This window comes from Anneissia japonica, unplaced genomic scaffold, assembly GCF_011630105.1.
Source record: "Anneissia japonica isolate Jap-2015-1 unplaced genomic scaffold, ASM1163010v1 scaffold287752_len1182401_cov188, whole genome shotgun sequence".
Lineage (NCBI taxonomy): Eukaryota > Metazoa > Echinodermata > Crinoidea > Comatulida > Comatulidae > Anneissia > Anneissia japonica.
In genome coordinates this window covers 902,210-915,508 of record NW_022687544.1, presented here as the reverse complement: position 1 = coordinate 915,508, position 13,299 = coordinate 902,210, and the positions used below count along the sequence as shown (strand labels likewise).

At 36.1% G+C, this 13,299-nt stretch overlaps 2 protein-coding genes across 9 annotated transcripts in view; both read right to left on the bottom strand.

The window, feature by feature from the left end:
• LOC117119289 overlaps positions 1-4,469 on the bottom strand; it is a 14,193-nt gene extending 9,724 nt beyond the window's left edge. For 2 of the 8 annotated variants that reach the window (XM_033264118.1, XM_033264125.1), the window contains exons 1-2: positions 1,945-2,366; positions 1,430-1,489 (exon numbers count right to left, since the gene is read on the bottom strand). In XM_033264118.1, coding sequence (XP_033120009.1) covers positions 1,430-1,489; positions 1,945-2,256 — 372 coding nt within the window. In that variant the 5' untranslated portion in view covers positions 2,257-2,366. Of the gene's footprint in view, positions 1-1,429; positions 1,490-1,944; positions 2,367-4,369 lie in introns of those variants that run through there. The other 6 variants (XM_033264098.1, XM_033264110.1, XR_004447171.1 and 3 more) reach the window with 5 other exon arrangements.
• Positions 4,470-6,911: 2,442 nt separating this feature from the next.
• LOC117119855 lies at positions 6,912-10,087 on the bottom strand (the record flags this gene model as incomplete). Its single annotated transcript, XM_033264837.1, is given in 4 exon segments — positions 6,912-7,310; positions 8,057-8,170; positions 9,067-9,216; positions 10,048-10,087. Coding segments are annotated over 4 exon segments (322 nt in total), but the record flags the coding sequence as incomplete, so codon positions are not given.
• Positions 10,088-13,299: the final 3,212 nt, after the last annotated feature.

Sequence of the window (13,299 nt, the reverse complement as noted above, 5' to 3'; positions counted from 1 at the left end):
TGTGCATGTCAATACTTGGAGTATGGTGGCACATGCACACGATGGTGTGCATGTCAATACTTAGAGTACGGTGGCACATGCACATGATGGTGTGCATGTCAATACTTAGAGTATGGTGGCACATGCACACGACGGTGTGCATGTCAATACTTGGAGTACGGTGGCACATGCACACGATGGTGTGCATGTCAATACTTGGAGTACGGTGGCACATGCACATGATGGTGTGCATGTCAATACTGTACTTGGAGTATGGTGGCACATGCACATGATGGTGTGCATGTCAATACTTAGAGTATGGTGGCACATGCACATGATGGTGTGCATGTCAATACTTAGAGTATGGTGGCACATGCACACGATGGTGTGCATGTCAATACTTAGAGTATGGTGGCACATGCACACGATGGTGTGCATGTCAATACTTAGAGTATGGTGGCACATGCACAAGATGGTGTGCATGTCAATACGTAGAGTATGGTGGCACATGCACACGATGGTGTGCATGTCAATACTTAGAGTATGGTGGCACATGCACACGATGGTGTGCATGTCAATACTTAGAGTATGGTGGCACATGCACACGATGGCGTGCATCAATATTTAGTGTATGGTGGCACATGCAAACGATGGTGTGCATGTCAATACTTAGAGTACGGTGGCACATGCACATGATGGCGTGCATCAATATTTAGAGTATGGTGGCACATGCACACGATGGTGTGCATGTCAGTAATTAGAGTATGGTGGCACATGAACACGATGGCGTGCATCAATATTTAGAGTACGGTGGCACATGCACATGATGGTGTGCATATCAATACTTAGAGTACGGTGGCACATGCACACGATGGTGTGCATGTCAATACTTAGCATATGTATTATATTATCTTATCTGAGATTAATCAGTGGACCTTTTGATTCTTCATATTATACTGTGTTAAATAATTTATTTTATCAATCTTTTGTTTAATGATTGTGGTTTTATTATACACTCTACGATCAATTTGACTATATATTATATCATCTATTATATACATATTATCAAAGAACTTAAATAGCAGAAGAATGAGCTGTTCCGCGTATTTGCATTAAAACTGATGGAACATCCGCCCTCCAGCGGATGCAGTAAAATTTGAACATTTTAGTAAGTGGAAAACTACAGGAAACAAACGAACCAGAGCGGCGCTTTTATTATTACTATATAGCGCCGCCGCGCGGATGCAGTAAAATTTTTCTCCGTGTACCCACAATGCACATCGACCGGATGTTCCATTATTTTGGGAAGCTGCTCTATCTTCTGCTATTTATTATCTTTGATATTATGTAACTTAGTCTTTGTCATTGTTATTTGTTTGGGATTTTTTTAAAGAATAAATTGAATTGAAAAACAAAAGCAACAAAAGCTACTTCTAGAATGTTTACTTACCCAACATCTATTTTCTGCATTGTAGGCAAAGATGAGACCGAGCACGCCCTCTGTTATCAACTTCAAAAAAGGAACATTAAACAAAACATTAAAAAATGACATGTGCGATCGTCCATTTGATAGGATGTTTCAAGTTAATCCACCTCCAACCACCCACCCCACTCCCAGTGCCACCACCATTGATGAAAATACAAGAGTACTAACATTCTAAATCCAGTTTTGCAATAAATGGCATTAATTTATTGGGGTTTTGATCTTTTTTTTTTAAATTAGCATTAAAAAAATGAATTGGATTCAATTTATTCAGTATAAACACCAAGGATAACCCACAAAACTTATTTCCATTAGGGTCCTTCTGGTGGTGATTGGATAGTCGCCGGGAAACAATCCCCTACTCTTTCAGAATCGTGTACTGGGTTCTTTAACGGCTTAAACGTTCCAACCGAAAGAAGACGGTGCAGTGTGTAACCGGTGTACTTGATGAGGTAGGCTTACAAATTCAATGTACCCCTCACCATTGCTCCTCCGATATTTGCCGGACCACCAACCAGTGGCACAAAAACTATTGCCGCAATGATGAATATTATTCCAATAATGATCAGGATGATCGAAGCGACTTTGGCACTTGTCGATCCACAACATCCGCCTGACATTCTGTAAGCAAGACTAAAGTTAAAGGGTTTACTCACTCCCGTAGATCTACATCTGTGTGCAAATCTGCTTTGAAACGTCGGGGAGATAGGGGAAGCAGTGACAGACCCCGAAATACGAAATAGAAAGAGTCCTGAGGGACTTTGCAGACAAACGTTCCAGACCACTCTAACCATGATATGGGCTGAGTCACGCACGTTCACACGCACACAATATACCAACCATCATGCCTTCTTCCACACACACATGAAACGGAAAAATGACGCAAGTGAATGCGTGAAAACAAATATCCTACTAAATTACACCATATTAATCCATTCTGTTTTTGACAGGGTGAACTTATGAGTCGAACAAAAAATGTCCGTTTATGCTCTGATTTAGTTCTGTACTTAAAATTATTCTTCGTAGACTTATGCCTATCAACAGACAATTTGATTTGGGGGGTTCTTTTTAGAGCAATTGCGTCTTAAGATATAGTTGTTAGGAAAAAGTTCAGTCACACTAAACGATCCCAGCCCAGGACCCTGAGATTAGAAGAAAAGCACATTAACCACTATATCCAACTCTTCTTAGAGTCAATTTCAACTATAAAAATAGTGAGGTTGTCATGGTGGATTTTATGGAACATAGTCGACCGTTAATTTCTGTGTCTATCTGCCAGTGAATCCGATTCAAAATAGATATACTCGACATAAGCAGATTCAAGGGCCCAGCCGACCCCCCACCCTTCACCCACCAATTTTTTTTTTTTTTTTGGAAAAAAATAGGAGAAAGGTAATTTCAGTCTTAGTACAAATTCCGGTCATTTAGAAGTGCCATAGACTAAAATTTCCTATCTTCATGGACCTTCCATCTGTAAAATTCCGCTTCTTCCCCAACCCTCTCTTCGAGCCACTGCTCGACTGTTGATTCGAACATGACGTCGGCATTTTGGTGATTATAATTTCGGTATTGGTATATCCGGTTCTCTCTTCCTTTTTAGAGTGGAGTGTTTCAACAATGGCGTAGGCCTATGTATCTAGGGGATGCGCATTCCCCTCCCCAAAAAAAGCTCCCACTTCCAGTCATCTCCCCACCTTCACTGATGTCCGAAGCAAACAAAAACGCTCAATTAGTTAAAACCACCCCATTTCACCTGTTTTGCATCCCTCACTAAATAACCACTCAACCCTCACTCCCCACACCTTTCGCTCTCCACCCCATCTGCTCCCCCACCTCAAGACTACTAGATACGCCACTGTGTTTCAATTGTTACAACAAACGGGTTTATTTGCAATCATGATTTATTTGTTAAAAACGAAGCCGGTCCTATCAGGGACGTAGCCAGGATTTTGAAAGGGGGGGGGGGAGCCGTTATGCGAATTACGTATGACCCCGGCGGGTTCAAGGGGCGAATCCCCCTGAACGTTCTTAGGACTGTTTGAGAGGATAAAGTGAAAATTGAGATGTGTATAAGAGACAGAATACAGTAAGGCCGTATAGGGCACAGACACACGCTCCCGCTGGGAGTTTATTTTATGTAATGCATTTTTTGTGCAATGTAATTTTTAATAGCGCTTGATGGATGGACCTTTCAGAAGATTCAATCAAATTAATAACTGACCAAACAAGAGGGCCAGGAATACGTGCTTATAACGTAACACAAATATTACCTGTGTAGTCCCACACACGCACGTGTATACGTACATTTTCGCTATTGTTTTTCGGGATACCGGATCTTAGTAACAATATGTAATGGGCTGTGCTTTTAGGCCTATGTGTTCTATTATGCCTATGTATAACTTGTACTGATGCATATTTACATGTTTAGAAGTATTAATTTTGAGTGATCCCAGGAAAGAATTTGTATTGGCTCAAGAATAAGCTTTAAAAATTGTTAACACTGTGTACAAAGGGGGGGGGGGAGCCGCGGCTCCCACGGCTCCCCCCCTGGATACGTCCCTGGGTCCTATAGGTTATAGACAGGCATGTGAATTTTACACATGTTGAGATTCTAGCTTTATTTCACATCTTTCTACAACGACAGTGGATGAAATGAATGCAATCGTTCTAGCGTCAATAAAACTGTTACAGTACATTGATTCGAATCGCTGGTGGATTCACCGTTTCACGCATCGCTAGCACACAATTCAAAATACTGTAATTCGTCATCAGTGCACTTCGACACATGACATGTTAGACACCAACAACAGACCCACACATACAGCACCGCAGAGACCGACCTATACATCAAAGTGTACACCACGACACGTGCATTGATGCACAAAATAATTGAAATCATATACCTACCCTTGGTAGAAAAATCTGTGTGAAACAATTGCGCACTTTCGTTTGGCATGACTGAACTTATTATTATGGAGTTAATAGTAGTGATATAACTGGGACGAACATATGGAATGATTTACATATCGATTTGAGAACTGTGACCTGTCTAAACATATTCAAATAGGCCTACAATTTTTTTCAGACACTGATTCAGAAAATATAACCGGTTACGACCATTTGCTTAAATGCGGGGCCCAATGTATATCAGTTTTTAAACTGTTTCGGCAAACCTGGGTAAATAAATGTAATGATAATAGTAATAAAAATAATAACTCCATGGTTATATACCATATGACGTCATATAAGAACAATGTAAAAACCCAGTCATCGATTCATTTTGCCATTTTCGCACAATCGTTCCCAAAAAGTACATTTACATCTCTTCTGCTTTTTGAACGTCATTTTTTATATTTTAATGCAATTTATTTGGAATATTTAATTTTTTTCCTGGTACAAATTTCCAAACTATTTTTTTTAAATGTGTTGATTCAATTGTATGTTTAAGTCATGCCAAAGCTTACTGGATCCTTGTTTAGAAGTTTTTGCTTTCGACAACAAATCACCTTCATTCAAGGATTTATGTCGCACACGTTTCCTTGTCATATGGGACATGTTTATTTGCAACTTCAAGATATTTTTTTTAATTAATTATTGCATGAACTATGTCACTAATATCCAGAACATGGGTCGAAATGATTTATTTGTGTGTTAGAGACCCCGGTATATTTTACCATAGAGAAAATCTATTTTCTCTATGATTTTACTGAACCCCTTGATGTCCCCCTGGCCATTTACTGAAACCGTGAAGACGCTTACCGAGCCCAGTGTGTCGATTGCTTCCAGGTTTAGAAGGTTCTGTATATCATACAAATGGTTCATATTGGGTTATGTAATTTTGGACTTGGTTTTATAAGAAGGGAAATAGGCCTATGCTTCTTTTTTGACAATTTCGCATAATATTTTATAGAACATAATTAGAAATATGAAAGATAGAATAGGATGGTAAATAATTTACAATAAAATACGGACGGGACGTGGGTATTTTATAGTGAAATAAAGACTCTAAGTCAACATTTTACAGTAAAATATTGACCCGGGTCACTTTTCAAGTGAGTGGGTCAATGTTTTATTTCACGTCGGCTTTTGAATCACTGCACCGACTACCCAATACCCAACTCAGTCTCGTTGTATGGTTTATGGGTTTACTCCATTTCATAAAATTTAACTTTCGTGTAAAGCTGGGGAATTTTCACTGCTCGCCCGATGGCCGACGCCATTTTTATGAAGAACTCAACGGCGAGCAACGTTTTTGGCGACGTTCAGACTTGGAGATAAGCCGGGCTTGAGTTAAGCCCGACTTAACACATCTCTCCACTGAAAGTTTTGAAAGTTGCCTCTGAATTCTTTCTGCCAATTCATTGTTCTTTCTTGTTTTGTTTTGTTTGAATGAAAGGTAAGTTAAACATAAGAAAGGAAAAGGAAAGAAACGATGAAGTCATAAGAAAGGAAAAGGAAAGAAAAGATAAGGAAACATAAGAAAGATAACGGTAAGAATGATAAGGAACATAAGAAAGGAAAGGAAAGAAATGAATTTGGAATCATAAGAAGGTACATTGTAAGAAAGGTAAGAAATATAAGAAAGTAAAAGGAAAGGAAAGATAAACTAAGGATGAAAAAGGAAAATGAAAGATATGGAAACATGAGAAGAGAAAAGAAAGGAAAGATAGACATGGAAACATTAGAAAGGAAAAGAAAAGAAATGATAAGAAATATAAGAATGAAATATAACAGAGATACGAATTATAAGAAAGAAAATGAAAGAAAAGATAATGAATCTAAGAAAGGAATGTGAAAGATAAGATAAGGAAACAAGAAAGGACAAGAAAAGTAAAGATCAGGAACATTTGAAGGGAAAGGAAGAAAGACAAGAAGCAAAAGGGAAAGAAAAATGAAAGGCTTTGGGATGAATAGGAAAGTAACAGGCCTTGAAATGATTCAAATTACCAAAGCATTGTAATAATAACTTTTATTGATAATCATCAAACCAATCATTTGAACTTAATTAAACTAAACTAAAACCAAATATTTGATAATAATTTTTTTGGTACATTTGCATTTGTTTTGGGTTTTTTTTCTTCTTCTTCTCTGTTGTTAAGCACTTCGAGGTTGTGTCAACGTGAAGCGCTATATAAATCCAGAATTATTATTAGGCCTATTATTATTAACTTTGCCGGGCGTTCAGACTTGCGGGATTAGACAGGCGCGAGAATTTGCATAATAATATGCAAATTCCAGGAAACGTGTTTCAAAATCATTGCTCGCGAAACGTACGCTTGCTCACAGCGTACGTAATTGAATGCTGATTGGTCACCCGAAGTCAATGATGCCACTGACAATTCGTCGCACGACGGTCGTACGACGCAGAGAGTATCTGGCATTAAAATTAATTCTGCTTCTGTTGCATCTGAAGTAAAACATTTACATTATACACCAAAAGCCAACTGAATTCTTTCAGTACAAACTACAGTTTTATTAAATATTTTACAAAAGTATAGGCCTAATGAAATAAGAAAATTGAAATAGGCCTATTGCATGTATAAAACTACCGATACATTCAATGGGCCTTAATGTATTTGATTTTGTAGGCCTCTTCTTACGTTTGATTGTTTCATAGATGGGTAAATTTGAAATCACAAATTTAAATTAAATATTTTACAAAAGTAAAAAAACTTGGTTGATTGATAATTCTAAATGTTAACTATCTAAAACTACAATGCATTCAATAAAAATGAATACAAAATAGGTGCATTAATGTACGTCCACGTTGATGTTTAATGCATATTAATATTTTTGGTTCAGCAGAATAAGCAACGACCCAACAATAGCATTATATTGGGGCAGAATCCTGAAAAAAATAAATATGAAAAATCGATTACCGTTCAAATGGAATTATGTCCAACAAAACAAATTTCAGAATTACGGTATCATATAACAACATTTGAGTCACTCAATATTTCTACCAATACTACAGTATTACTTTGCTATTTAAATTCCTCGTTCATACGTAAACCATTATACAGTTAATATGTTTTTGTGTTAGCTACATATAGTACAGAAGAAAAAAACTTGGTGTTATTTTGTTTTCCTAATATACCGGCATATGGTGTTTCTCTTTATCAATACGTTTTTTTGGTTCAATAATCGAGGATTTCAATTCAACTTAACATGTTTCTTTGCTAAGGAAATTTTAGAAAAACGTCTATTTGTGTACATAAAACCGAGTTGGACTCCAATTTTCTACATAAATATTATTATTTTTATATTCATTACCGTACATTATATTATTATTATTATTATTATTATTATTATTATTATTATTATTATTATTATTATTGTTGTTGTTGTTGTTGTTGTTGTTGTTGCTGCTGCATATACATTTTCAAATAGTAATAATAATAATGGAAATTATTATATAATTTATAATATTTGTATTATTTTTTATTGTTTATATTTTCCAAAATCAAATAAAACTGACAGACATCAATCAAGTGAGTACCGTACAGGGAGTATGTCGGTGCAGGGTAGAGTGGTTATGTTTGAGGGAGTGTCTATGAGTTGTGAAGCGTTTGAATGATCTGTAATTGTATTTACCATATTTGATCTGCGGCAAGTACAGGATGAAACAATCAACACGATTGACGTCGCAAGAGTAATGGCTGAGAATAGAACCATAAACACTCCGCTGGGGATAACATACTCAAAAGACTGCAAAATATAAACATTTAAAATTCTGCATAGTAGAATATGTCATTCAACAGTATTATATATATTGAGAGGTAATTGAATCTTGTTTACTAATAATGTAGTTAGATTTATATAGCTCTGAGCTCTTTATACCACCTTAACCACTCGGCCATTCGACACGCCATTCTAATATTAATAAATTGTAGGCCTATGAAAAATTAATTATGTACTCAACAATATAGGCTAGATTTTAATTTTATACATATTAATTCTTATAGAGTAGAACGCCCCTCTTTTGGGAACCCCTATTAAGTTGACTCTTCTTGGGCAAAGAGGGAAGTAAACTGCGGCCAATACCTATTCTGAGGTGGCTCCAAAATTTGCCGACAAGTGTCCGACACGTCCTACGGAGAGGTCCGAACTAAGGGGGCGACTAGAGTTCGGTCGGAATCCTGCAATAAAAAAAATCCCTGAAGGGTTTACGTTGAGAGTTTTTTTGGCTTAGTATGGTCCAAATTGTACTTTTAGGCCACAATATTAGGGATTGCCAATCAAAATATGGTTATTTGGATAGGCAAATTATTATTTTTCCTATGCTCTTCCGACGACTTCGACGTAGTCTCGGCCGACAGGGGTCCAGGCCTGTCCTACGGAGAGGGGAACCCCTATTAAGGGGACACTTTTTAAGCAACTAAACGCGAGAAGTATATATTTTATACTGCGGCCAACGCCAACCCCTATTCAGGGGATACCGGTACCCCTATTAGAAGGACACCTTTTTGGTCTCGAAGGTGTCCCCTTTAATAGAGGTTCTACTGTATATACATTTTTTTCACAAATAATTGTTTGAATTATACATGCAAGTCGCTTGTGATATTAGGCCTATAGATATTATATAATCTTCTGAAAATGCTTACAATGCCACAGTTTTCGCAGTAGTCATCTGGACCGCATGCATTGCACTCCACTTTGAGGGCGACGAATATTCCAACAAAAAATAGGCTTCCAATTAACCATACAACCGAGATCACCACCATGATAATTGAAACGACGTTGACTGTTATCATCTTAAAAAATAAAAATATCATTGTATAATCTAAATGACAACATCAGGCTTGTAACCAGCCCACAAGAGCAAAGGTGAGACCATTTTTACATTGTTTCAATTTTTTTTAAATTATTATTAGTAGCAGTATACAAATAACGAGACGTCTTGATATTTTTTTCTATTGTTGCAGTTTCATATTAATCATTATCATCATCATTAATATCATTATCGTTATTATTATTATCATTATGATTATTGTCATCATCATTATTATTATTGTTATTATAAATATTATTACATCCTAAATACCATCACCAATATCTTTATGATCCTTGTCATATTAGCTATTATCATGACTCCTCAAGAAGAGACTCACAGCTAAAACACCACTAGTATACAATAAGTTACACAACTCGTAATTCAAGGCTAGCTTTTTTTACAAATTGAAACGGCTCCTGCAATATATGGAAAATCTCAATTGTCGTAGTCCAAGCATTCCTTTCAGTTCTCTGTCGATATATTTAAATAAATAAATCTAATAGTGTCTTTGAATTATTTCCTGATTCTTTTTATAGGCCTATATATTTAATGTGTTTCTTGCTACTTATTGTATTAATGGATTTATTTTGTCAATCTTATTTTATGATTGATGTTTTATTATACGTTACTATCAATTTGACTACTGTATATTTTATTGAATTTAAGCTATAATATACATAATATGTAATTTAGTCTTTATCACTGGCATTTTTTATTTTCTTTTTTTTTAATAAATTGAATTTAAAAACAAAAGAAAAACGAAAGCAGCAAAAGCTAGTATTATTCGAATCGAGAATAATTATGTACTTACCCAACATCTATTTTTCGCATTGTTGGAAAAGATGAGACCGCAAAGATTCAATTGAAGCATTTATTTTAATGCACTGTAATGTGTGTTGTACATTTTGCATAATCCACTTTAGAAATGGTGGTTTGAGGTCTCATCAATCATGTTTGAGGCTGAGATTATTAAGTTAAAATCGCCCATAGATGACTTCTGATGATCATGTATTTTGTATTTACAAAATTAACATATTGAGAAAATATAACATAGGCTTATTATTCTATAATAGGCCTATATTTCTAGATTATTTGGGGCATGTTGTGGCAAAATGGCTAAGTTGTAGCAAAAAGTGAAATTCAAGTTGTTGGTATTTTCAGATACCTGAGTATGTGATCTTTAAAATGAGGGTCATTTATTGAAATTGGAGTCTAATGGGTTATCCTGGAATCTAATAGGTTATCAGATGTGTATAAGAGACAGGTACATATGTGCGTATGCTGATTTGTGCCCTTGGTATGTGTTAACTACACATCAGCAGTACAGTACGGATACAATAAATAACTATTCTAATTTGTATTGTGTTAGAAGAACTTGTTTGTAGTGCTACAGTATTTTGATAGACATTCGTCAAAGAAATAAACATTTCTTAAAGCATTCAAGAGAGAACAGTCACTGACTTTTTGGTCGGTGCAGACGGGTAAAAATCATGCGATGATTTCATAACTAGGCTAGTTTACGGCCTAGTAGTAGGAGGAGGCCAGGGACGGCTTCCTACCTGGCTGTATGCATACATCTAACTTCATTCCTTGAGTCTTTATAATAGGTTTAGATTATTCCTATTAAACATTCAGTTTGTTTAGTTTATTAGGGTTCATTGATTCAAGGAATTCCTTAATTGTTCATACTTAATCTTGAATTTTAAGTAACTTTCTTCAGGTTCTAATTATCCTTGTTTTACAAAAGTAATTTTCGATTACAATTCAATTTTCTTATTTTTTTTTTGCACACGAACCTAAAAAATTAAGCCAAGCGTCAACTAATTAAAAAATTATTGGACTGTGGGGGATAGGCAAATAACATTTGGAGTTGCAGTGATGACGTCACATCGACTTATAATATTTATTATTATTATTATTATTATTATTATTATTATTAAATAAAAGTGGAATAAATAAGAGGGAAAATATACAAAACAATTGTAACCCAAGCTCACAAAAGGGCCTGTCTCTTATACACATCTAGATGTGTATAAGAGACAAGGATGGGGCTGGGCTGAGAAAATTACCGAGCGGTAAGATGAATAGTAAGCTGGGGAGGGGATCCAGGCCCTTATCCAAGGGGGAAGTGGGATTAGGACGCACCCCGCCGCAAATGGAAAATCCAACAAATGTCTTTAAAAAACACATGCAGAAGCTCTTGCATATGTTAAGAAGGCGCACGCACGGTCACACGCACACAACACATCAACCATTCATTCCTTTCTCCAGCATACATGTCAAAATGACTTGAATGGGTGAAAACAAATATCCTACTTAAATACACCAATACTAACAAACCTTGTTTTTTTGACTGCGTGAATTTGTGTCGAACAGTATGGAATGCCAAAAGGACAAAATACAATTGGCAGCAGTGCAAAACTGAGTCAGCAGCGCAAACCTGAGAAATTTTTTTAAAAAGATAACCAATTGGAGATCAACAAAGACAACATAAATGACAAAAAAGCAGAAAATTTAGACAGTTAAGTGAGATTTATTTAGGAAAACAATGTTTCTTGAGAAGCCGACGAAGTCGAGGCATTTAGGTATATATCTAGACTTAGGCCTTGTTTTTTGACAAGCCCGGGCACATGTACTAGCCTTCTCCATAGCCCACTGTTTATAAATTATTTCAAACACTTAATTTTTGTATTAATTGTAACGCTTATACGCACCCACCTCCCTTTCAAAATTGTCAATGGTCACTAAGGAGTGCCCAAGTGACCTCAAAATTCCATCCATTTTACTTGTTGACACCGTCCAAAAAAGCTGTGAAACTTTAATTCAAAATAGAGGGCGTCCACTTGAGTTGCACTGCCATTGGAGTTTTGCATTTTGCCAATGTTTTGCACTGTGACTCTGTGTTTTGCACTGTGACTCAGTTTTGCACTGTTACTCTGTGTTTTGCACTGTAACTCTCAGTTTTGCACTGTTACTCTGTGTTTTGCACTGCTGACTCTCAGTTTTGCGCTGCTGACTCTCAGTTTTGCGCTGCTGACTCTCAGTTTTGCGCTGCTGACTCTGTGTTTTGCACTGTGACTCTCAGTTTTGCACCGTGACTCTGTGTTTTGCACTGTAACTCTGTGTTTTGCACTGGTGACTCTCAGTTTTGCACTGGTGACTCTCAGTTTTGCGCTGCTGACTCTCAGTTTTGCACTGCTGACTCTCAGTTTTGCGCTGCTGCCAATTGTATTTTGTCCTTTTGGCGTTCCACAGAACAGACGTTAAAATTCCCGTTTTTGTTTTGATTTCAGTTCCGTTATAATTGTTCCTCGTAGACCTATGTCAGTGACCCAAGCTCACAAAAGGGCTGTAAACTCGCACTGCACTGTATTTAGAAACAAGCCTCCATAGCCAGAATAGCCCATAGAACGTGAATTTTGTGTAAATTGGGATTTTGTGTAATAAATAAAGTACAACTATTACTCTTACTATTTCTGAAGTTTGAGTTTAAAATTATAACGCTAAGAGGTAAAATTTTGCCATTTTTTGATGGGAGCTAGTGAAAAATGAATAAACCTGCCGTACACGTTTTAGTTATTGTTATTTATTCAATAACGTTATAATTATATTAATATTTAAATTTAATGTATTGTTTAAGTATGAATTACTATGTCCATGTTAAATTAATCTTTCTATTAAAATTGTTTATTTAAATAATACTGTATAGTAATAGGCATAGCCGAGGTCTAGCCTAGACTAGCCTAGGCCTAAACATATGACTATATGTGAGTGTATAAAATTATGAAAAATATGAAAAAAACGCAAAATTGTGAAAGAAAAAGGAAGAATAGGAATGAGATTTGGAGCGGCTGAAATATTATCCGAAAATATACAATAGTAGTCAATATGCCATTATTGCATTACGTTTTTGTAAACAATTTGGGGCACTAAGCGTCAGAGCTCTCGGTGCCACAGCCTACACTTTTCATAATTCGAAATCGAATCGGACCTTAAGTGATTTCCAAAATCTCTTTATTATGAAATAAAGAATAATTAATGTTTAGAAAACAAACTAAAACAA